General features: G+C 42.1%; 1 protein-coding gene across 16 annotated transcripts in view; it reads left to right on the top strand.

Moving 5' to 3' along the window:
- Limch1 (LIM and calponin homology domains 1) overlaps positions 1-25,717 on the top strand; it is a 313,082-nt gene that overhangs the window by 225,280 nt on the left and 62,085 nt on the right. For 5 of the 16 annotated variants that reach the window (XM_026387159.2, XM_026387184.2, XM_026387202.2 and 2 more), the window contains exons 7-14: positions 5,316-5,511; positions 11,395-11,647; positions 12,633-12,899; positions 19,831-20,133; positions 22,865-23,107; positions 23,672-24,001; positions 25,335-25,456; positions 25,563-25,674. In XM_026387159.2, coding sequence (XP_026242944.2) covers positions 5,316-5,511; positions 11,395-11,647; positions 12,633-12,899; positions 19,831-20,133; positions 22,865-23,107; positions 23,672-24,001; positions 25,335-25,456; positions 25,563-25,674 — 1,826 coding nt within the window. The remainder of the gene's footprint in view (positions 1-5,315; positions 5,512-11,394; positions 11,648-12,632; positions 12,900-19,830; positions 20,134-22,864; positions 23,108-23,671; positions 24,002-25,334; positions 25,457-25,562; positions 25,675-25,717) is intronic. The other 11 variants (XM_026387247.2, XM_026387242.2, XM_026387234.2 and 8 more) reach the window with 5 other exon arrangements.

Here is a 25,717-nt window from a genome sequence, read left to right as displayed (position 1 = left end):
GTTTGGCCAGGGGCGGTCTGGCTCATGTATTTATAAATGGACAAAGCTTTCATATTGGTCAGGACACATATAAACAAAGTCCTTTAAGCTAAATTCTTGTAAAAAATTAAATAAACACACCCACACAATGAAGCACAACACGTTGTTTCTTCGTCTTAACTCTGAGTTTGTCCTGCAATTTTTCATCAGACTCTATTCTTAGAAAAAATCCACAAAGTTCCAGTCTGGCTTGGGGAAGTCTAAGTGTCTGTTTTTATATTAAATTTGTACTTGAATAATAATAGATGGCTCACCTTTTTTAAACTTCTTTAAAGCGTTCTTATTTTGTCGGGATTGGGTTCAGGTGGGAAATGCTACACACACACAAAACAAAACAAACAAAAAACCCTCAAAATAACATGAATGAGGTGAGGAGTCCTGTGTTGGTGTGGGAGTCCGGGGTTAGTGTGGGGTTCCACCTCTGTCCCATGACAGGGCCCAGCCTCTTCTTTCTGCTTGTCATCCTCCATCCCAGGCTTCTCCCCTGCTGGTCCAAGATAGCTGCTCAGGCTCTGGCTGTCATGGTCATGACCACCTGTCATGACCACATTCAGGTCAGGAAGAAAGAGGAATGAGATGAAGAAAGGGCTGTGCCTTCCCCCTAAACACACTTCCAAAAAGTGTCACATGACACTCCTACCATGGTTTCAATGTCCCCTCCAAAACTTACGTTAAAATTTAATTGCTGCTGTGACCCTATTGAGAGGGGGGACCCTTAGGAGGTGATGAGGGACTGGATTAATGCTGTTATTGCCAAGGGGTTTGTTATCTTGGCCGTGGCTTTGTTATAAAAGCGGGCTCTCTTTGCCTGAGCACTCTGTAGCCATGTGATGCCCCCTGCCATGTTCTGAACCCTCATGGGGTGCCACACCTTGACACTGAATTTTCAGCCTCCCGAACCATGAGGAATAAATTTCTCTTCTTTACAAATTACCTCCTCTGTGAGGTTCCCTCATAGCAACAGAAAATAGACTAAGACAAACCCCTGTTAACTTGAAAATTGGTCACATATTCCTACCTACCTGCAAGGAAAGACTTGGGAATGGTGGACTTATTACAGCTAAAAATTGTAGGTATTTTTACTGGAGAAGAAGTAGACAACACATTAAGGGACAGATGGGACCTATTCTGCACAGATACAGGCTGAAATAAATTTAAGATCAATATTTTCTCTTTCACAAAGGAGATTAGTCAGGTCATTTTCATTTTTCTAGTAGGAGAAATGTACTTACAACTGTTAACTATAGGACAAATTGTTAATTCTGTAATACACATAACACACAGCCCTTAGCACCGTCTTGCACACAGTAGGTCTTCAGAGATGGTTGCTGCTGCTGTTGGAAAGCCTGGTCAGTGCCTTTCACTGAGAAAGAAGGGAAAGCCTCCCAAAGGAGGGACACTTAGGCCAAACAAGGGGTTTGCTACAAGAACCCCCGAGATTGAAGGGATCCAACGAGATCTCCAGGTTGGAACTAGAGAGTCAGCCGTCAAGGTGGTGCTCTTTATCTGACTCTCATCCCTTCTTATCCCTCTGTTTATTCTTCTGGACTAGAACATAAGGTTCATGAGCACAGAGTGTGTGTTGATTTTTGTACAAGACTGTGTTCCCAGGACCAAGACAGTGCCTGGTGGCACAGAGAACATGCCCAGTCCATGTTCGTGGGATGAATCACTTCCACAGCCAGAGGGCTGTGGGGGGAGAATGAGTGAGGGTGTTGGAGAAAGAGAACTCTCAGACACTTTAGAGTAGGGTTGAGCTACCTGATAAATCACAAAGGAAACACAAAATGTCAAGTGGTAAAGCGGAGGCGTCTGGACTTTCTCAGATACCAAAAGTCATCCACTGATCCTAGCTGCTTCTCGTTATCTCTCACAAAGGGATAAGAAGAGGACAGCCGGGGGAAATAATCCAAAAAGTTCGTGAAAGCCAGAAGTCCTCACCCTGTTCATCAACACTGTTCCTGGAACAATTAGCAATTAGCACCAGGGCTGACTGGGGCCTGACCCCCTTCACCCCGTGTGCCCTCTGCTACAGACACAAAGCTACTCATCTAGAAGATGAAAAGCCAACGTGATGAGACCCCAGAACGGGGGAATTTAGATTGTGCCATCTTCCCGTTGGTTTATATCTTCTGCCCTTCTCCAAAGGCTTGGCTTTAGGTGACCAAGAAAAAAGCACAGTGACTCAATGGAAGGCCATAAAACTGTGTCTGCCAGTTGTCCACGTCTTTATTTCTGGCCAGAGGTCCTCCCTCTTGCTTCACCCCTCGGTTCCTGGGGGACCAGCTTGGCCAAGGATGGCCACGGTGGCCTGGTTTAGCTTTGCAACCTGGTTGTGCCGTTCAGCTCCCCGCCCGTGCATGTGATCCGAGGGTTTGTTCTTGGCTTTCTGCACAGTCACGGACATGGTGGCCTTTCTGTTTTTCTTTTCCATTACTAGCTGTGAGAAAGCAGCTGCAGCTCCAAGAAACATGTTCCCTTTCCCTTCCTGCCTCTTCTCCTGTGGTTTGTGGAGGGGAGGGAGGGATGTTGGGTCTTTGGGGAAAACTTTCTGTTATTGTTTTCTCAAAAATTCAGTTTTGTAATGCTGCACCAAAGCAGCTTGTAGACATGTCCCTTCAAGATGTGACCAGTGGCCCAGCTCCCTGAGCGTCCCACCTCCCTGATAGAAAACTAGACCCAAGGCATCTAGATATGGGATATGAACAGAGAGAGAGAGAGAAGTGTGTGTGTGTGTGTGTGTGTGTGTGTGTGTGTAAATTTGTGTCCTTAACTCAACTTGCAAATGTGGTGTAATTTACATATTGAAACTTCTATACCTGAGGAAATATATTAGTGATCATAGCCAGAGCTGATATTTTGAGTCCTTATTCTGTGCTGTGCAATTTTCGGAATGCCTTCCATATATCAAACATTTAGTCTTCCCAGGAACCCTGTGAAAGTAGTATTGTCACCAGCCCCATTTTACAGATGAGGTCAAGACTAAACAACTGGCGAGGGATAGAGCCAGCATTTAAACCCAGTTGGTCTGACTTCCGAGACACGCTCTTAGCCCTTACTCAAAACAGCCTCCCTTTTGCACTATTTATAGTTCTGAGCATTTAGTTAGTCCAGGTTAGCATCATCCACAGGTCAAGGAGGCAGGAAGTGTCCAGTGGAGGAGAAGACGACTGAGTATTTTTAGATTTTACCATTTGGGATTTGGAGAGAGAGTCCTGTTTTGGAATCATACCTTTTGCCTCTTCTTGTGTGACTTCAGTCAAGTTACTTAACCTCTCTGTTTCTTATTTTTTTTTCCCCTTCTATTAAGAATGATAATACGCCAGGTGCAATGGCACACCTGTATAATCCCAGTGACTTCGGAGGCTAAGACAGGAGGATCTCGAGATCAAAGCCACCTCAGCAATGGCGAGGCACTAAGCAACCCAGTGAGACCCTGTCTCTAAATAAAATCCAAAATAGGGCTGGGGATGTGGCTCAGTGGTTGAGTGCCCCTGAGTTCAATTCCCAGTACCAAAACAAAAAACAAACAAAAAACCAAAAAATAGTGATAATGCTGACCACAAGTAATGTGACATTCAAAATGTGTTACATATGATCCTAGACCCTAGGTATTCAATAAAAGTGAGCTTCGTTTTTTAGCCATTTGACCTATTCTCAGTAGGTAAATAATTCAAGATATTGACTGTGTTTCCAAAGAAATGAAATTCAAAACCATATCTAATTTAGGTTAATACTTGTCAGTGAGTCCTGAGTTCTTCCTTTTCCAGCTATTCAGGCCTGACTTTTGTTCCAAGTCCTGGTTAACTTTTGACCTGCAGGTAAACTGCCTTCATTTCCAAAACAGTAATTTCTGCCTTGGGGTCATGGAGACCATCGTCACCCAGTTCTTCAGGAGTGGCCATCAGGTCCTCTGCGTGGAGGCTACAGGGTCCTCCCCAGCCCTTCCCTTGCCCACTTACCCACTCCCTTCTCTTGATGCAAAACCTGCTTGTGTCTTCTGAATTGCAGCCGCTCCAACCCCCAATGCCTCCCTCCGGGGAACGTGTCAGAGGACCCAGATATAATGGATAGAAACAGCCAATAAAGCACTTCCTGCAAAGGCCTCAGCTCCTGTGGGCATCTTAGTCTAGACCAGTTTCCAAAACTGCTAACATGGAGAATATTTATTTAGTTTGCCTTTTCATTGGGAAGGCAGAAGGGACCTTCACGAGCATCCTGGGAAACGCACAGTGCGACGTTCCGGTCTTTGCAGTTGAGAACACATCCCTCTGCCAGCGTTATCCTCAGTCCTGATTTTAAGCGGCAGTCTGGGGGATATTAAATTGAGGTTTATCTTTGAGTGACTGGAGTTATTTTTGTTTTCGTCAGCCTGGGCTATTGTAATGAATGCTAAGACACTGGCGGGAACAAGGCTTTTATTATAATCCGAGGGTGAGGATGGCTTTGACTGACCTTTCTTCTGCTGGAGTTTCAGTGTTTTAGTATGTGCCGCTTGTGCTGGAAAGAATTTCTAATCACAGGCTGTCAAAGACAGCCATTGTTCTCCCTGCTCTGAACATGTGGGTCAGCTACAAGTGCTTCCAGCTCCCCCAGCGCCAAGAGCTGGCTGAGAGCAAGAGCATGCCTGGATTCTTCCGAAGCATCAGGAAAAGCATTTTGCATATTTTTCATTGCTTTTTTTTTTTTTTAACTTTTTGTCTCAGAGAGACAGCTCCCTTTCAGAGCAGGAATTTCCCTCCGAGGTAGCACGGCATGGAGGCATGCTGCTCCAGGATTTTAATCAGAGCCGATTCTGCTGCTAACACAAATGCTGTCTGTATTTGCCAGATAGCATAGACAGGAGCCGCCGCACGGCTGAACTAGGGGGGCAGTCCCCGTCCAGGCATGCAGTTATGGATTCTGAAAGACAGGTCAAGGTCAAGGTTTTGGTTTTTCACTTTTGCTTTTCTCTATCATTGCATCATTGTGAATCCAAACTGTGATCCTTCACTCTTAATTCTTTTGCTTTGTTTGTTTGTTTTTGTTTGCTCAATATTATGGAGGATTCATTACTTGGGGGTGTTTTATCTATTGGTTTGAAATGTCGGGTGATTTCCCGATGGAGAAAGGTTGAGGAATGGAACAGTGACCATGGATGCAAATCAGATCTGCCATGACTGGTTGCTGCAACGTTGCCATTACTGATTCGATATGCAGGATATTTTGGAGAGAACTGGAGATCAATTTTCCGGATCTGTTTATTAATGTCTGTAACTCTTTTTATTCTCGTACAGGAAACCGATGACATTGAGAGTCCTAAACGCAGCATCCGAGACAGTGGCTACATCGACTGCTGGGATTCCGAGCGCAGTGACTCTCTCTCCCCTCCTCGCCATGGCCGAGATGATTCCTTTGACAGCCTAGACTCCTTTGGCTCCCGCTCCAGGCAGACACCTTCGCCAGATGTAGTGCTCAGGGGAAGCAGTGATGGTAAGTTGCAGTCTTCATAAACTGAACATCCTGGAATTAATCATTAACCGGGGCTGCATGGCACAGAGATGGGTGCTGGGAAGGGATGATTCCACACCACCTTGCTGGAACCTGGTAATTCTATAAACCGGTAGGGAAAAAAAAAAATGTCTTTGAATGTTTTTCATGGTGCTCAGAACTTTGGTTGATGTTGCCAGCAGTTTATTTGAACACTGCCTCAGTGAGCATATCTTCTATTGGAAAACGTGTTACATCATTCCTCACTTGGCTTTGGTGAATCAAGACTCTGGCAGACCATTAGCTCATAAAGTGTGCTAAAGTTTATGTACTCTGGGTATGAGGAAGGGAAATGTTTGAGCGAGTACCACACGGTGTAAGTGAAAATGGATCCATTTCCAGCAAACTGGAAATGCGCTACCCACACTTAGGAAACTTCTGAAATCTGGGATTGTGTGACTTTAATTGGCACATTTTTTGGCAATCTGGTACTTATGATACCTGATCGGTTGTCTAGCTCGATACAGGTGGCCCTTAATGTATAGTGCACAACCCAGGCTGCCTGTTCACCCTGAGGCTGGATTTGATTTCAACCCCACAGATTTTATATCACCTGTATGGAATGATCATTTTTCCTTACAAAAATGTGTGGTCATGTAACCTGATATAAATTAGTGCCTGTTTTTAAGAAGCTGCTTGCCTTATTTATCTTGCTTCTTTGTAGGTTTGGGAAGGGAAAGGGGTTTGGCTCTGCATTTTAAAAGTTGCAGAAAGACACCGAGGCTTAGTGGGGAATTTTTTATTTCCATTTTTTTTTATATATTGCTTGATTAGTGATAAATTTCTGGACTTAGACCTACTCTCTGTGACCAGAATTATCTTTTGTAGCTAAAAGATACAAAACTGTGTTACTAAAAGGACTGGAGTATGGAATGTATCCAGAATCTGAGTTAATTACTGAGTTAATTACATACAGCATCTCATTTCATTCTCAGCCCAAATCTTGGAGATTCACAGTATCTTACTTACTTCTCTTCTTTAGCTGTGAGACATCCCTTATTATGCTTATTTTACAATGAGACTTCAAGAATTTAAGTATTGTTCCAATAGTTTTAAGTGGACAAAAATCTCTGTCAGTAAAATAGGATAACAACGTTAGCCTCAAGAAGTGGAAGTCCAAAACATACTCCTCTACCAAACATCTGTTTCCCTAGTAGATGTTTCATCCTCAATGACTGGTCAAATGCTTTTCTTTAGGACTTATACTTTCTAGCAAATAAATCAGCCTAGAGGCCACGGAATATGTGACTTCTAAAGAATTCTATGATGCATTGTGGGCTGCCTGAAAAACATTTCTAAGATTTTATTTGACATCTTAAGTACCACCCACAGGACTTGAAGTGAAATACCAAGTCCATGATCTAATTAGGCTTTAACTTAACCAAAATGTGATTTTACTCTTACAAAACTTCTCTTAGTCAAACTGTTTCATTCATATTATTTTGATTGCTTTTTAAAAATTATTGCCTCTTTTTGCCCTGATTTGTTGTAACTAGTAATATAGATCGTTCACTGTGTCACCAGCTTCCAGGGGTTCAGAATGATGCCGAACTACATCTTGAAGGGATTTGAGATGGTGATTGCTAATATTATACTAATATGTACTGAAGCACAATTTAGTTTACAGCCATTAAGATTGATAAGCTAGAGTCTACTAATAAATGTTTTCTCCATCTAAAGACAAACATAGAATTGAGCATTACAAAACACTCTTATGAAATAGCATCCTACACGGATTTCACCAATCAGGTTGATATCTTAATTAAGGCTTATGTTCCTGTAAACGAGGTAGTGTTTTTAAAGATTTAAATTTGATCTGTCTTAAAAATGAAATATAATTTTAGCCAAATATATGTTGGATTTCACATGGGTTTTTGTTATGTTTCTTTAAATGATGATAATCAAGAAGTTTGCCTGTTCTAATAAACACTTCCAAATTTGGTAGAACTTTTTTTCTTTTTGTCTTGAAAATATATTTCCTAGGACTTAATAACAAATTGGGGAAAGCCTTACCATGAAATTCTTCAAGACTATATTGAGTCAATATGGAGAGCTTTTATTTTATTATTATTGGTATCCAGTGACCCATTCAAAAAAAACCAAGAGCCACATTTTCTGGGCACAGGGGCACAAATCTGTAATCCCACCTGCTAGGGAGGCTGAGGCAGAAGGATTGAAAGTTTGATGCCAGCCTCAGCAACTTAAAGAAACCCTGTCTCCAAGTAAACAATTAAAAGGGCTCCGAGTATAGCTCTGGGGTAGAGCACCCTGGCTTCAATCCCAGTACCCAACAAACAAATTAGCAAATAAAAAGCCCGCATTCATGAAAGGTGCCGTGGTTCTATGTGTTGGACACAGGATGAACTAATAGGGTTGATTCAGCCAAACTGTCTTGCGAGTTAGTTGCCCATTTCCTACCTCTCCTTCATTAGCTCAACTTCCAGGGCTGCTTAATGGACTTCAGTGAAGAGGAACTATAAATCTTTCCACTCATAACACATTTATAAATAAGGGGCGGCATCCTATTAAATGAATATTCTTCTATTTTGTATGAGAGATGTATGAAAGGGGAGACACAAGGAATAAGCAAAATTAAGTATTAGAGGAAGATTCAAAGAATAGCATTATGTGGCAAAGATAAAGGAAGGAAGCAGAAAAGAAGGAGAAGAAGGGAGACCCCTAGTTGCTGGAACAGAGCAAAAGTAGCCTCATAAAAAGGAAGGGTTGGCCTTTTATAGAAATAGATCTCCTTGTGCTCTGTTGCATTTTCCTAACTTGGGTCATACATGGACAAGCCACCCTAATCAATTTCTATTTTCATAGGATGAGGTAAAAATTTTTTCCAGTCCTGGCCTTAGATGAGCTCTAACATTTGCCAATGTTGCACCGTGCTAGCCTCTTCCGAGGTGCTTTATGTCATCTCATTTAATCCTCAGGAGAGCTGTAGAATCATCTCTGTGTATGCCATGATGACCTTAGTTACAAAGGGCTTGAATTCCCAGGGTGGGGCAGGTGGGAATGTCTCAGGGGTAGAGCATCCACCTAGCATGTGCGAGGAGCTGGTTTCGATCCTCAGCACCATATAAAAATAAACAAATAAAATAAAGGTATTGTGCCCAACTATAACTAAAAAAAAATTTTTTTAAAATATATTGGCGAATAAAATGTTTAAAGAAACAAGTTCCCAGGCCATGTAGCTAGTGGACGTGGAGTTGAAATGAGCCTGGTCTGCAGGTCCATAAACTACACACCTCTCAATGAGCCACTGTGCTCTTGAAATGTCTATTGAAGACATTCATCCAAGAATAATCGGTGAGGGGAGGAGGTGGTGTGTTTATGTGTCAAACAATGTATTTTGAGACGTTCACAAAGCACATCATAGATAATGTGTTTCAAATATGGAACATAATAAATAAGGTTCCCAGATTATTGGATTTTAGAACTGAGGGATCCAAGACAACTCTGATCCATCCCGAAGCTTCCATAGTTGATTGAAGAGTTATTTTCTTGCATTCATTTTTCAGTGCAGGGCAGTACTTCACTTAGGACACTTTAAGCAGAGAACATATTCCCAAGAGAAGTGTGTTACCGCAGGAAGAACTCTGGGAGTTCAGAGAACAGACACTGGTTTCTCAGAGCTGTCACTAGCCAGCCATGAGAAAGGGCTCCTTTGGCTTCTCTGAGCCTGTTTCCACCTTTATAAAATGGGAATAATTCTGTAATTCCAGTGACTTGGGAGGCTGAGGCAGAAGGATTGCAAGTTTAAGGCCAGCCTGAGCAACTTAGCAAAAGCCTGTCTCAAAATGAAGAATCTAAAGAGCTGGGGACGTAGCTCAGTGGTGAGGTGCCCTGGGGGTCAATCCCCAGGACTTCGATAAATAAATAAACTGGGGATGATATCAAGTGTGGAAACATCTAAGAGCTTGGAAAAGTGAGGTAGTGTTAGTGTCTATTTATAAAGCAATTCACAGGAGGCCCTAAACATTTTATTATGACACTGAGACAGATGTACTTGTAAAAGGACTTGGGGCAGGAAGGGGGCTAAGTGATGAAGTAAATAGTAACAAGAAATGAAATGGTCAGAATTTAAGAAGCGAGACTGAAAGCAAGTGGGATGAATAATTCATAAACTGAATATTTTGTGTACAACAATGAACAACTTGTTTATGGCCAACACTTTTAACTTCGACAGTCTTTTTAAAAAGCCATTATATCATTTAATCTCCAGGGCAATTAATTTCATTGCTGTTCTACAGGGGAGGGCAGTGAAGTGTGTTAGAGATGAGCCTAGGAACTCACAGATTATTTCTGACAGATCCAGAACTATGATGATATTTAGAGTAAGCAGCATTTGCTCAAATTAAACTACTCATAGTTTAATTGGTGGGGGGGGGGGCGGTGAGAGATACCAGGATTGACTCAGGGTTACTCCACCACTGAGCCACACCCCCAGCCCTATTTTGTATTTTACTTAGAGACAGGGTCTCACTGAGTTGCTGAGTGCCTTGCTGTTGCTGAGGCTGGGTTTGAACTCGGGATCCTCCTGTCTCGGCCTAGAGTAGGCAACATTTATTAAACACTTGGTGCCAAGTCCTGCCCCGATAGTTTTACCTGGATCTGATCCTTCCAACCGTCCTATGAAGCAAGTGACATTATTATCCCCATTTTATAGATTGAAAAACTGATGCAGTGGTAAAGTGATGCGTACAAAGTCTGATACATAAAGAGACCAGTGAGTAGCAGAGCCCAAAGTGAAGCGGATCTGGCTTAAAACCCTGCACACTACTCATTCTGCATCTCTTGGCTCTTAGTTGAAGGCTCTTTTCTTAAATGTGGATAGATTCATTTCTATTCATTATCATCGGAGTTAAATGTGTTAAAAATGCTGGTCATTTATATAATACTTAACAAGAGCTTCATTCTAATAGGTCTTAGAAATCTAATGAGATGAGGCCCAGGAAACAGGAATACAAAGTAATTATCGGGGTCTTTGCCCAACAGAAGTCTGATGTGGGTCGCATGGAATTCCTTTGCAATGTCTAAAGTGCTCCTTAAGCCAAGTCAGTTCATGCATTCATCAGATAACCTGAGGATGCCCACCATGTGCAAAGGCAGTTTGGTAAAAAACCATGAACAATACATAATACTTCTTCTCAAAACACAAGGCAGAATGTATAATGTGCCAGAAGAGAAGACAAGATCATAGAACCATAGGGATCACAGAAAGAAAAAAATTGCCTCCAGCCAGGGCAGCCAGGCAGAGCTCCATTTCGGGGGAATCTGTAACCGCTCCTTGGCAGGCAAACCCTTGCTGTGATCCAAATTGGTCACCTCCCTGAATTCCTATTGTTCTTTATGTTCATGTGCCTTCTGTACAACTTCAATCTTCTAGGTATTTCATAGTTTCAGATACCTCAAAGACAAGATCCTTTATATGTCTTATTTGTCAAAATGTCTAGCACAGTATAAGACCTGCAGCAAGAGCGCATTAAGAATTCCCCCAGGTGAATTGATGTCATATTGCATGCTATGAATCTCAGCGGGCACGTAGTTCTACGCCAGGTGTATAATTCCCAGGTACAGTTAGGCGTCCCTCTATATTTTATTCTTAGTTTAGTGGCTTGTGTTTGTTTTTTCTTTATTAGACTTGAGAACTTTTCCCAGAGAGGACATGTGTAGACTGATACTTTAGATTTGTTAAGTGATGGACTTAAGGAATCCCCAGAACCCACAGATGTAACCACATCCCTGACACTGTGCACTCACCCCTGGGGACCTTTCTGTTAGCCTGACACACTTTTCCATCACCCATCCTGTCTTCCCCAGGGAGAGGAAGTGACTCTGAATCCGACTTGCCGCATCGGAAGCTGCCAGATGTGAAGAAGGATGACATGTCTGCCCGGCGGACTTCCCATGGCGAGCCGAAGTCAGCAGTGCCTTTTAACCAGTACCTCCCAAACAAGAGCAACCAGACAGCCTATGTCCCTGCCCCTCTGAGAAAGAAGAAAGCAGAGCGAGAGGAATACCGCAAGAGCTGGAGTACCGCCACCTCGCCCCTGGGCGGGGAGAGGCCCTTCAGGTAAGCCTGTGCTGTGCTGCTCCTGCCTGGGGAAACTTCTGGATGTGAAAGGTCAAACAACCATTTCAGAGTGTGGATGTAAGGTAACAAATGGAAGGGGCAGAACAGATCCCTGGAGAGACCTTGTCATGATAAAATATCAGCTTCACAAAGGCACCCAGAACTGTGCCTGGCCCATGGGAGGTGACCAGAAAATACTGGTGTAATGAGTAGGTGTATAAAGCCAGTGTTTCCCAAAGGAAAAAGAGATCAGATCTGTCATCTGTGTCCTTCTGCAGAGACTGCCTGACTCCTCATCCTGTGAGGTTGGGTATAGGAAGACTTTTTATGCAAAATGACTTTTTAGTATCTTGGTACAAATTCATCCAGATACAAGCTCAGGTGTGCAAGTGATGCTTGTAGCATGCTTCACAATCATACATACGGACAAGATAAATGGAAAACACGTTGATCTCATATCTTGAGAGAAACAGTGTTTTCCTAAGAGAAACAGTGTTCTCCTTACTCTCATTTAGGTATTTATTTATTTATTCAGCAAATATTTATTGAGCATCTACAATGTTCTAGGTGCTGTCTTCTAGGCTTTGGGCACCCAATGGTATGTAAGATAAGAATCCCTGCCTTCAGTAACCTTACAATAAGGGAACTTTTCTAATAGTTCACCTTCATCAACTATGATTTCCTGTTGAATAACATTTTGTTAGAAGTTTTAACTATTGAACAACACTAACAAGCTTCATTTTTCCAGCAGAAAAGGGTTTTTCCTTTCAGTACCAGTGTTGAAATAACTCTTAATCAATGTTTAAGTACGAGGCATTGTATTAATGAACCAGTGGCTGCACTTATTGTCTTCACATTACCAGGTTCATATTGCATGCTATGACTTTTTTTTTTTAAGTGATACTAGAATGGCTGGGAGCTGACATATGATCTGCTCCCCCCGCCAGTCTGTTAGTTTGGTAAACCATCTTGTCCAACTCACTAGTTATCCTGAAACAATAGAGGAAGAAGGAAGCGAAGTGGGGTCCCCAGATGAAGAAGACCCAACCTGCCAAATGGATCCTGGTGGGAAGGCTCCCGATGGTGGGTTAGAATCACCCAATGTCAGTGGGAAGGAGCAGCCTCCTGCAGAGGGGGCTTTGGTGGCGCCAACTCCCGTGTCTGAAGACAAAGATGCTGCTGAAATCCAAAAACGCAGAAGGCTACAGCAAGCCGGGATCAAGGTCATGCCTGCAGCGCAGCGCTTTGCCAGGTTAGCGCTGCTGCTGGAGGGCCGGCCCCACCAGCTCTCTGCATGCCCGCAGGTTTGGAATCTGCCCAGCAATTTGGACTGTTCATCCTGTCGTCCTGCTTCCTGCTTGTCCCATTGCATCACTCTTCCCTACTCTGAACAAAGAGAAACAGATCATAGCGTTTGCCCTAGGGCCCATCTCTGCTAAGTGTTTGGTTATTTTAAATGGAGGTGAAGGCTGAGTTCCCTGCTGCTTGATTTGACTTTGTGCTAGTTTAGTCATTTGTGGGCTGCAGGATTTACCTAGCAATGGCATTTATTTGTCTATTGTTTGTGACTTGTTAATGTTTATACTACTCCTAAATGGCTCATTATCCCAATGTACACATCACTAGAAAATAGTGTCTTGAAATGGGGAAGACTCTTTAGGAAGAGTGGCTGGCTTAAAAATCCACTCACTTTCTTTGCCTTAAGGGAGTAGTAACTGGGGTTGAATTTATTTCTCTTTATTCTCTAAAGTATATTGATTCAAAAACCAAAGAACAGAGTGATTACTTCTCTTAATTGTAACAAAGGCACCAGAATACAGTCCTGAGGCTTCATACTGAAGGTTTCATGGACACCTTCAGCAATCAAAGCCACAGAAAACTAACTGGACAGTTTTATGTAGTGCTTTGTAATCCTGGTTAACTTTTCTTATATAAAAATTCAGATTCTAGCAAAAAATACACTATGAATTGGCTTCGATAGCAGTCCAACAATTGAAATTCCTTTGTCACTTGCTATTTCATTTAATTCTCAAAGACACGTGCTATACTTGTTTTTCAGAAAAGGAAACTGAGGATGAGCGATGAGCGCTAGTAAGTGACTTGGAGAGCTGGTCACCACCAGCCTGGTGGCCAGGTTTGGGTGCTCTGACCACAGTACCTCATGGGCCTCCCACACATTTGATGGAACACTTTGATTTCTCTGTTCAGCTCCATATGTGGTTATTTCTGTGGCCTAGGTTTTTATTGAAACCTCTAATGTTGAACTGTATATATGTATCCTTAGAGTAGTTTTGTGTTGATAAAAAAAACCAAGGATATACTTTTTCCTTTCTGTGGTATCCCACAGATAACCATGCCAATCCAAAACATGTACAGCTTCTAGAAGTTTCTAACATTTAAAATTGTAGGTGTGCTCCAAGCAGCTCTCTGAGACAACGACAAGCAATACCATAGACTCCTTTCTAAAAAATACAGATATTTTTTGAATTTTGATTCAAAGACATTGTCAGACACATTACTTTTTCTACATCCCTTGAACATCTGCTTATCCCAGAGACTGGGCTAGATGCTGAGAATATAAAAATGAGTAATATTCCCTCACTTTGTACTGTTTTTAGACATCCTATGTCCCTCTTTAAGTTCAGGACACAATTAGAGTATGAATTTACCCCTGTCCTCGCCAAATGTAATCCTTGTGTCTTTGACACACATGCTTTCATTTTTACAGATCTGTGAAGTCTTTAAGCTAAAATTTACCAAGGGCATCATTATCTTTCAAGTCTCCAAAAAAGCAAGGGGAGATGAGCAGGGAGCTACACTGAGCTAAGTGGGCACACCCAGGAATCATGGCGACATGTTGAGAAAAGAAGTCAGGCACAGGATGGGAATGCCATCAAGTGTGGGTGCCACTTTAGTAACCAGGAGGCTCACTTGACAATGAAACATTGAACACTTGTATGACGATTCCCAGTTACGATATTCAAACGCAGAATCCTAATTAGTTTAAGGATGTCATTCTGATTGGTGTCTGTTTTACTTATGTGATCATTTTTGCTCCCATTCATATTTTCTGCCATCTGGTTCAAGATTTACCTCTTTCATTCAAGTGGACTCTACGAAGCAGAATTTTGCAAGACAGTCCACGTCCTCCTACCTCAGATCTTCTAAGTCTTTAAAATTAGGCCCAAGATAATGATACATATTCCTAGAGAATGTCCCCAACAGCACCACCACAGACCTGCTTCAATCACCAGATTCATTTGTTAGACAGATTTTGTCAGCTGCTAGCCAGCTTATGAGCTTTTAAACAGACCATGCCACCAGCCTGGCACATCTGAGTTTTTGTCACTTAACTTTTGCAAGCCACAATAGAGTTGAGAGTTATTCTAAGTTTATCCACATTTGGGGGTCCTGCTTTTCATGTGGCAGAAAGTCACTTAACTGGAATGAAATGCATATCATGAAAAAGAAAAGGATTCTTGCTGTCTGGAAAATAAGAATATAAATCATTGAAATATGCAGATGTCTCTCAAAGCATTTTAATCTCAGTCTCCTGTTTTGACATCCAGATGGATTCTGGCCATTACATCTTACCCAACAAGAGGCCCATGATCATCCTCCTTGGGGGCCATTTCTCAGTTGAGAAATTACGTCTGCAGAGAGGAGAGAGAGCCTGGGGATCTGAGGCGCACAGAGACAAGAACAAAGCTTATTTTTACAGACCAGTTTTCAGTTTGCTTCTCAGGCATCTCAAACACCACTTTGCATTATTTTTAAGACAGTCTACAAAAAGAAGCAAAGGTGATGTTATTTCAGTTTCACATGCAGTTAGAAGCCGGGCAATCCCAAGTCTCCTGTGAAATAATATATTAGGAGGTATCTTAGCATCAAGGGACAGAAAATAGGACTTCTTAATAAATGTGTGGCATTTAATATTTATTAGTTTCCACTGAAGTAAAAAAAAAAAAAAGAACATATAAACTACTTTTTCTTCTATTTTATTTTATGATTGTGTTAACTTAATTACTCCCTCCCCCAATATAAGACTAGGTCAAAGAAGCCAGGATTTCTGTTTTTAAGAGGATAAAATAAGAACCAAGATTCACTTCCCCTGAATTAAAATGCCATGGAGATTTGAATTCTCTTACTTGGTGTTTCCCATTGGAGAAGTAAACTTTTTTTTTTAACTGAATTATAGGTTTCACGTGATTGTACTTCTTTTCTAATTGTTTTCATATGTTTCAGCACTCAGTATTTTCTGCTAGTCTGTGAATCTTCTCAACCACATAGTAATTAATTACAGAGGGGGAAAAAACTCTCCGAGGAACAATAGACATTTTAGAAATCTTCAGAGGAAGAGCAGACATAGCCAAGCCAGACACGTATCCCCCGCATCCCTCCTCACCAGATGCCGTCCCTGATTGTGGGTGCACAGTTCCTTGGGCCTTGGGACCAGGCAGACACATACCATGCACTGATCTTTGTAGCTTCCCTGCCTAGAGATGGGGTGAACAGAGGTTTCTGGCATGACCCATGACATTCCCAGGAGGTCTAGCAGGCTTTTCGGGAGAGCCCAGTTTCTTTCAATAGAACAAGCTGACAGCCAAGCAGAACGGGCTGCTTATTTGTTGCCAAGTAAGAGGGGGTAAAAGACAATGCCAGAGCTTCCTTAGTTTAAATCAGTCTCTCATTCACTTTGAAATATATAAGGCTCAGAAACGTTGAGAGAAGAGCCTTTTCTTCCCTGAACCCTGCGTCAGTCTCTCCGGTGATAGCCTCTCTTGTTTTAGATGAGGCTGGACTGGGTGGCCAGGTTGGGGACAGGGCTCTGCAGTTCTCACTGGAGGATGGACTCTGTTCCTTCCAAGCGAGCTGCATCCACCCAGCAACCCAAGCTGCCCAGAGCCACTCATCTGTGAATGACCTGAAAGAAATGAGATAACCAGCCCTTCCCATGAAAACAAAGTCTGATAGCTCAAGTCTGCCACTTACATTGATCTCAGTTAATTTACCTACATTCAGATGACGTGAAAGGGAGAACGTAATGTTCTCCTCTGCACATTGGGCCTTATCATTCCTAGTTCTCAGGGTTGTTGTGAACATTAGTGCTTCCGGGATGTACTAGCTGCTCAGAGAGTTGTAGTTATTGGACAATAAAGTAAAATATATCAAAGTTTCACCATAGATGGTCGTTAGGTCTATCAAGGGAAATGACACATCATAAAGGTCACCAATATACTTTGTTAAGTAGACACCTGTAACTGCTCTCCTACACATTTGCCTTAGACATATTATCTATTATTTCATGGCCAACAGCTCCAGCCTAGAGTTTGCATCATTATTTTTTTTTCTCTCTGAATCTGCTGTAAAGCTCTAAGTTTATGGAATTCAAGCAATTAGCAAAAATCACTCATTGCTTCTGTTTTTCAAGTGGGCGGGGTGTGTCTTTTAGCAGCCAATGATACGGAAATTTTTTTTTTTTTAAGGACATATATCTAAACTGAGATCACTTGAAATGAGTCCTGCCACACTGGGCATGGAGCCTAAAAAGACACCCCAGGGGGACTTTGGAGCCTGGCTGGGCTTACATGATGCATAAGGTGCCAGCTTCTTCTCCCTGCTCAAATTAGCATCGCAGTTAGGCAGGACCATTTGCATACATGCATATTTTTGTATTCCAAACAATTCTGCCTAAGCTGTGCACAGTGGCACATGCCTATAATTCCAGTGACTGGGAAGGCTGAGGCAGGAGCATAATGAGTCCAAAGCCAGCCAGGGCCACTTAGACCCTGTCTCAAAATAAAATGTGCTAGAGATGTCTCTCAGTGGTATAATCCCCCTGGGCTCAATACCCAGTACTGTATTGGAGGAAATAAAAGAATTTTGCCTGAGATGACATGATGACATCCAATACTCCTGGTCAAAGAGTAGAAAGAGTGCTGCTCATGGACTTGAGATTCATGCTGAGGATCTGCTTCCACACTGGGGTGAGAGAATATGTAAGGTTTGTGCTTCCCTTTGGGGGTATAAGTTTGAAAGCATTGATAAACTACAAAGTGTTGTGCAGATATGGTGAGGTGTGATTAGAATTCTGCTATCATCAATTCTGCCTAAATGTTGTCTATAACCACCAGACAAGGTCACAAAGGCATCTTAAGTACAAGTCACAGGCTCCCTTCATTTAGAAAACAAATTACTTCACTTTTTTTCCTTCCATAATAATGACAATACTGTGGGGGGGGGGCGTGCTGTACTTTCTACTTTCCTGTTGTGGTCACTTGCTCACTGAATAGTACATTGGTTTGTTTGTCCCCATAGAACAGGATATCTGGACTGCCTGGGTTTGCATTTTAAGAACTCACTCTGACCCCTGGCAAGTGTCTCAACCTAATCTGTTTCCAGTTGGTAAAATGGGAATGATAATTAACAGAGACCTTGCAGAGTTAATGTTAGGGCAGAATGAATTAATACTTGAAGGAATCAGAACACAGAGTGTTCACTCAGTAACCATTAGCCACCCGCAATATCTTCAGTGCTTTTAACATAAAGTGCCTTTGAAGAAGTTTGTGATAGGGCCTCTCATGGTCCTTCTGACCATTCTTCATGGTCATGGTCAACCAATACCAGTTGGTCCTTGCTAGACACTTTGGCCACAGAGGCAGGGGAGAAGAGTGGAGGGACTGACAGTTGGATGTGCAACTCAAAGGGCAGGATTTCATCTTTTAAGAAATAAATTTATTCAGAAGTAAAACATTACCACCACTCCACATGTTTGTGTTTTAAATTTTTATTGAGAACAGTGGTTATCAGTGAAATATTTTCTTGGCATGACCCCATGATGCTTTGATTTTCCAAATCAGGTGGAATGAGGGCTTGCTGTCACCTCAAGATGGGGACATCCTCTGGAATAGTGTGGGGCAAAGCCAGAGACGGTGAGCCAGCTGGTGGACTAGATACACAGTTTCATTGCTTATCATGTTCTCAGCCAGACTAATTCTCCTGTCTTCATTCCTGAGATAAATTTGTCCTTTGAGGATGAAGAATTTTCTCTTAATCCTCTCTTAGAAAGCTCAAAGTAGATGAACTTTCCTTAGAAGTTGAAGTATTCTATTTATTTATCATCTTTATGAACTGAGGAGATAATAAATGATGAATAATGTTTTAACGCTTTATTCTTGCTCAGAAACAAGTCTGGTCTTATGAGAAAGTGGAGGGCTGGGGATTTGTTTAGCTGCCCCATGAAGCATAGTTGTTCTGTCTTCACCCACCCAGGGACAAAAACAAACACTAGTGAAAAAAGTCCTAAGGCTGATGGCCTGATGTTCCACCATTAAGCTGAATGCTCTTAGCAATTTAAAATTCCTATTTCAAAGAGGTCCTTAAGACTCCTTAGAAAATGGAAAGGCCCATAATAGTAATTTTAAAATTATTTTGACCAAAATGTCCTGGACATCTCACATATAACAAATAAGCAGCGCTGGAAGCTGGAGGGGCCTAGGGACAGAAGAGGGAAGAAGGAGTTGCTAATGGGGCACAATAAGCTTTGTTGTTGTTGTTGTTAACAGTAGTAGAGATTGAACCCAAGGCCTCGTGCATGCTAGGCAAGTGCTATACCATTGAGCTGCTTCCCCAGCCCAAGATAAGCTTTTATGCCTTGGGTTTATCCTAACAATAGTCTTAAACTATTCCAGATGTCCACACTTTGCAATCTGGCTGTGCTATCATATAGCTTCACTCCTCATTTCCCCCCAGATCAGGACCTTGGTGGCTCAGCGTTTTGCCCTGTCAGTCAAAACAAATTGAATACCTACTGGGCAAATTACTACTGTGCTAAAGAAGAAAGAACAATAACAAAGAATTTCCTACTTTTTCCCAATTTCATGAAAATAATTTGGATTGTCACTTTCAGAGCCATTTAGGATCCTGCTTTTCTGATGCTGCTGGAGCCCTGCAAATTAAATGAATTTTTATTATTGCTGGTCTGGCTAAATTCAAGGTTTTAAAACCACCCTAACTCATGCTGCAACTCTGGACTGAAATAATAAAGTGATGTCATTTGAACTAACGAGATGGGGAGGACTTTTCACTAATAATGCCATTGTCTGCCTGGAGATGGGGATTTCAAACTTTTTTCTTTGTTGGTCTGATCACATGTGGAGTTCCATTTAATTTTGCCCTATCAGCCAAAAGCAAGTAAACAAAGAGAAAGAAGCTATTCGTGATATTATCCTTCGCAAAGAAAATCCTTTCCTGACCCACCAACATGGCAGAGATTCCGAATCAGAAGATGAAGTTGCATGTCGACTGCCCGACCTTGAGAAAGACGACTTTGCTGCAAGAAGAGCAAGAACGAACCAAACCAAGCCAGCCGTGCCATTGAATCAGCTCCTCTATGGGCCTTATCGTAAAAAAGACACAGAGAAATCAGATAGCAGCCGACAGCTCTCAAAGGGAATCTCAGAAAAGAAAAATCTAGAATATAACAGGTGTGCACTGTGTTTGTATGTGTGTGTCTACAAAAGAAAGAGAACATAATTAAGCAAAGGCAATTTTATCATCATCCCCATCCCTCTTTCTTTCCCCAATTACATGCACCTTGTCGTGGTGGATTATTTTGAAGTAGAGCTTCCTATGTCCAAATGTCTGAAGGCAGATGGTAAAGAGGAGAGTAGTGATGTCCAAAACAGGACTGAATTTGCCAATTATACCAGCATGTGGATGTGCATCAGGACACATCACTCCACATGGGTGCTGGTTCATAGACTGGCCTTTCAGAGAACAGCCATAGCTCAAGGCTGCTCCAATCCACTCAAAGGAGGCAGAAAACATAGTTGTTTCTTTGCTGTAAATTCTTCTCTTTTTAGAAACTTTTCAGTGTTGCAAGGAAAATTAAAAATGAGGCCTACTCTTTTTTCTCTCACACCAACAAGATTACCTGGACAAATGAGGAGGATATTTCCCACCAAAAAAAGAAAATCTCAAACATAAAATACACTTTTATGTGTCCTATCATGGAACTAGTTTTCAAATGGGTTTCCTTCTCTTTACTTTTCACCCATCATCTTAATACTAGGTGGAGTATTCCTGATCAGAAAATCCAAAACCCCAAATGCTCCAAAATCCAAAACTTTTTGAATGCTGACATGACACTGAAAGTGGAAAATTACCCACCTGATCTCATATGATGGGTCCTAGCCAAAATGCAGGTGCACTGAAACTATTTTATAAAAATTGTTTTCGGGCTCTGTCTACAGGATGTATAGGAAGTATAAATGAATTTTGTGTTTAGACTTGTGCTCCATCCCCAAAATATCTCACTATGTAAATACATGCAAAGTATTTCAAGATCTGAAAAAAAAATCTGAAATCCAAAACACTTCTGCTCTCCAGCATTTTATAAAAGAGATACTCAATCTGCACATGTTGGAGTGAAATTGGGAAAGGAAAGCAGTATTAAGATGAATTTGGCCAGTCGGGTTTTGTCTTAAAGTATCTGCTTACTGAATTCTATTCTTCAGCATTTATCATGCTTATATTTTTCCTCCTATCAAATCAGAGTAACATCTTCATTATTTTTGTGTCCATCATTTTAGAGGTTTCAAAAGTTGAATGAAGTAAGAATACCATTATCTTAGCTGTGCTTTGTATAATGAAAATGGTTCTTTGTGCAGACTTAGGGAGCTCAATAGAGTAGTTAGTATTATTGCTACTGTTGTGTGCTTTCTTAAGGAAGCACCAGATACAAACCCAGGATAGATCCCTGGATGCAGAACAGGGATTAGAACAGAGAACACCTGACAGCGAGTTTTCACAGGACACATTATAACTTCAGGAGGCTCTTGACTTGAGCAGTGCCCCTTGGCATGTCTTGTAACAAACCATTCTTGGAGGGCCTTGCAGGGTGAATTAGTTGTTGCAAGTGTAACAGAGACTTTTGGGTAACTGACTAGCATCCAGGCATATTGGTGGTGATCATCCATTTGAGTGAAGGAAAGGAGAGGCCTCTATATCTCCCTTTTTCCTTTCTCCTCCATGCAATTTTAATTCCTGATAGTCCCCACTGCATTTGTCCTGGTCACTTGATTCTGTTTGGGGGAACACAGCTCTGGGTCTGGGGCAGATCATGACTTCTCTAGAGAGCATCAGACAACTGATAAAATAAGTAAATAAAGCTAAGTCCTGGTGGCTCTTTGCTATGTCCTTCCTTGATCCCTTTCCCCAAACTAAAAAATAAATAGGAAGTTCTGTAGCCTTCCTAGTTGACCCGGTTCTGCAAATGTACTACATCATGTAGGTAACAAGAGAATACCTCTTGGATTTCTGGCTTGGATGAACTATCTTGAAAAAAAAATAGGCCCTGTTTATGTATGTTTTTGAGGTTTTTCTATTGCAAGAAGCATATTTAATTAGAAATTTACTTTTAATGTGATAAATGCCACAGTTTGGGTTTAAACGACGGAACTCTCCAGCTAGTGTTCACTTTTTTAGCAGAACAATTGAAAATATCAGTTTAGCATCATAAAGGTGAATGATTAATAACAAAAGAAACAAATGAGTATTGGCTCTGTCATCCCAGGCAAAGAGCATGCACTCTGTTCTTCACGTTTACAGTAGCCAGCTCTGGCTAATGCTATGCAGCAAATCCCGAGGTCGAACGTCGAAACTTTCTGTTCAGAATTCACTTAAATGTACTTTCTGGCAGTTGTGGGTTTACGGTTGAGATGTTTCACATGTGAAAAACTTTCCAGCTATCTACAAACTAATCCTAGAATTTGGATCGTGCAGAGCTCATTACTAACATTTTACTGATGCAGTAAAAAAAAACATTCCGAGAGAGCTAAGGGATTCAATCAGAAAACTTGAATTCATTACAGTAACTTGAATAGTGTGGGAATTGGGCATCGTTACTGTCAAGCTGAAATCTCATTACCATTCTTAATAGTCTTTCAGTGAGCCCTGGCTTCTCTTCCTAGACTAAACTAGAGACTGTCATCTTCTGGAAAAAAAATCCTGTCTCATTATAGTGTTAAAAGGGCAGCATAGATGAAAGTAATCACAGCTCCAATTGATTCCACATTTTTGAGACAGGGAAAGGTGCTTCCGCCCTCTCGCTCTGTCCTCGGCCTCTGAATTTCCATGCTTGACATTCTGTCTGTCTGCTCCCCTTCTTTGAATCTGATTTTTCCGACGATATGGGGGCCTGGATCAAACTGACAGAAACCAGGGCCAAACAGAAGAGGTGAAGTCGACGGCGACCTGTATCACGCGAGCTCAGGAGAGTGAGCCAGGGGAAGAGGGACTCAGGAAGGTCCCAGACCTGTACAAGGATGACCTGGCTCAGAGGAGAATCCAGGGCAGTCTTGGTCCCCACCGGGAGGCGCCCAGCTTCATCACACTCTCCAGAATTACAGAAGCTGACTTGCAGACATGGGAGCGACTGAAGGTTTCAGAAAAGACGAGGTGTGTCATGTTTTCCTCTGGTCACCCTGCCCCAGCAGCGGTATTACGTAACATTGAAGGGATCGAATGCTTATCCTTTTTCATTTTTAATGTTGACATCTGAAAATTTAAAAAAAAAAAAAAAACTCTCAAAACGTACAGCTTCTAAAAATCTGCATGTTCTGCATGTGAGACTTATAATACACGAAATCACAGACCACCTCAGTTAGTATAGCCTCCTTCACCAGTGATTTGCTGTGAATGGTTACTTGTTTTGATAGACTTTTTTATCATAAGAAACTTACAACTGATTTTTAAATACTTTTTAATTATTCCACGAGGCCTACGATTTTCTGGTGCCATCCTTGATGATGTTAGAATTGCCGTTTTGAAAGCAACAGGAACTCAAAGCACTGTTTGTCTGTGCGAGACAATCATTATTTCTTCACCGGGTTGGTTAATGGGAAAGCAATTCTGTTCTAGTCATAGGAATCTTTTTCATATGTTTAGTTTTTGTATTTTAAGCCTGGTATTGATTTGTTCTCCCCCTTAGAAACCTTTGGAATTTGTTTTTGGTCTGACTAGGGATGGAGATGCTCAGCACATCTGTGTCCCTGAGCCGTCACCTGAAATCAGTGCTGAAACTGCCATCCGCGATGATTTTGCCAGCCGCAAAGCCAGAGCCTACACAAAAACTTCCGGCCCTAGGCAAAAGTTTGTGCACTTTGGGCCTGTGACAGAGATAGATCAGCAGAAATGGAAGAGGCTCAGCATTGGCAAGGCGGGGCCTAGGGAGGGGGTAGAAGAAGTTACCACTCATGGCAGCAAGAGTCAAGCTTACCCCCTGTCCCCTGACTCGGCACCTACTCCCAGCTTAAAGGAAGACCAAAAGCTTAATCCACAAAACGACTGCAGGTACTTTTTGCCATCCCTTTCAGGGATACCTGCATAGAAGTCGCTGCTGCTTTTAACAAGTTTGTTGGGGCTAGAGGTGTACAGCATGTGCTGAGTGTGTGCTGCTTAGTGTTCATGAAGCCCTGAGTTCCATCCTCAACACAAGATAAAACAAAAACCATGGAGAGTTTGCTAAAGCACATTACACAAACCCCTAGAGTTTTAATAGATTCTTCTGCTGAATAGCAGAGAAATGATGTTGGGGGTCACCTAGAGGAAAGCATGTGTGTGAGGTGAAATGTCAGGTGTTTGTTTTGATCCTGTTGTCCCCAGAATCACTACCGGGAATGCCAGGAATCTCCACAAACAACTTTGTCCCTCGGCAGCATTAAGCACCATTTTATTAATTGAAAATATTGAATGAACTAGGTGGAATGTTTTACTGATATCACTAGTATTTCTTCTAAAGATATATTGATAAAAGTCTTCCCTCTTTTCTGTCCCATGGTTATGAGATAGCTATTAGCATCATGAGCTCAAATTTTGAACATCCAAGTAGACACATTAAAAAAGGAAAAGATCTCTTCCCTTCCCCAAGTTGTTAAATTAGGTAATAAATCCTAAGTGGAAAGGGACTTCTCTTTGAGAGGTTTCTGTAAGTCAAGTGTTTCTCTGAATGAATCACTGCCAGATTTGAGAGGGAACAGCTTGTAGGCCCATCACATGTTCTCTCTCCTCCCTGGAGACCATCCAGCTGTGGATTTCCAAATCCTCTTTTGGGGGTTCAGTTCTATGGTCTATTCTCCTTTCCATTAAGGAGGTGCAAGACATTGCTAGGACTGTAGATTGGCTCCATCCCACCTGCCTGGCCAAGACCAAGTGAGGTTCTCCATGGTAGGAGAAATTGCTCAAGACATTCTTCTCCATGCTTTGCCCTTGAAATCTGAAGGAAATGGTAGGTATGGATCCAGATTGTGGACAACACTATAGAAAAGATCAGGCCAGAGGTATAAATACACCAGGAACACAGTCAGGGCTTCACAGGCTAATAGGGGTCTGAGGTATAAGGGTTGGGTAGGAAATTCATGAGAAATGCAACCTCAAGTCCTTGAATGCTTTGGGAGTCATCACTCAGTCCCAGGTGACAGGGTCATGCCAGACTTCCTTGACTTTTCTTGGGTCCTTGCCAGAGCTCACATTCCATTATCTCAGTCTGTTTATTTCACCCTTACTAACCTGCCCAAGGGATGACAGCAGCAGAACTAATCCATCTTTCAATCTCAACACTTTTCATTGCCTCCTTTCCTAACCCTTTTCCTCTTCTCTCTTGCCACTCGTGCTACTTGATTGACAGCAGGATAGTGAATTCTGGCATAGATGACCATTGCCAAAGAGTCTCGTGGCTGGCTTCTGTGCCAGAGTCTCAGGAAGAGCAGGTCTGCAATTTGGGTGAGTGCCCAAGGAGGACAGAGGAAGGTGAGAAGCAAAGTTCCCTGCCTCCCCAGGAGGGGAAGGATGACAGGTGGGAGCAGGACTCTTACGAAACTCTTTCAAGTAGTAAAACTGTTCTTTTTGGCTCTAGTTACATGCAAAGAGCTACCACAGGATGACAAAGAAGAAAATGATGGAGTTGATCAAAGGGATTCTGAGAAGCCACAAAAGGCAGAAAGATCAGAGGAGCACAGCCAGCCCCTGTGAGCATCCTGCCTGTGTTCCATGGTGTGCTGCCTCTGCTGT

The sequence above is a fragment of the Urocitellus parryii genome, chromosome 10 (assembly GCF_045843805.1).
Source record: "Urocitellus parryii isolate mUroPar1 chromosome 10, mUroPar1.hap1, whole genome shotgun sequence".
Lineage (NCBI taxonomy): Eukaryota > Metazoa > Chordata > Mammalia > Rodentia > Sciuridae > Urocitellus > Urocitellus parryii.
The sequence above is the reverse complement of the archived record's forward strand: the minus strand, read 5'-3'. Positions and strand labels throughout refer to the sequence as shown.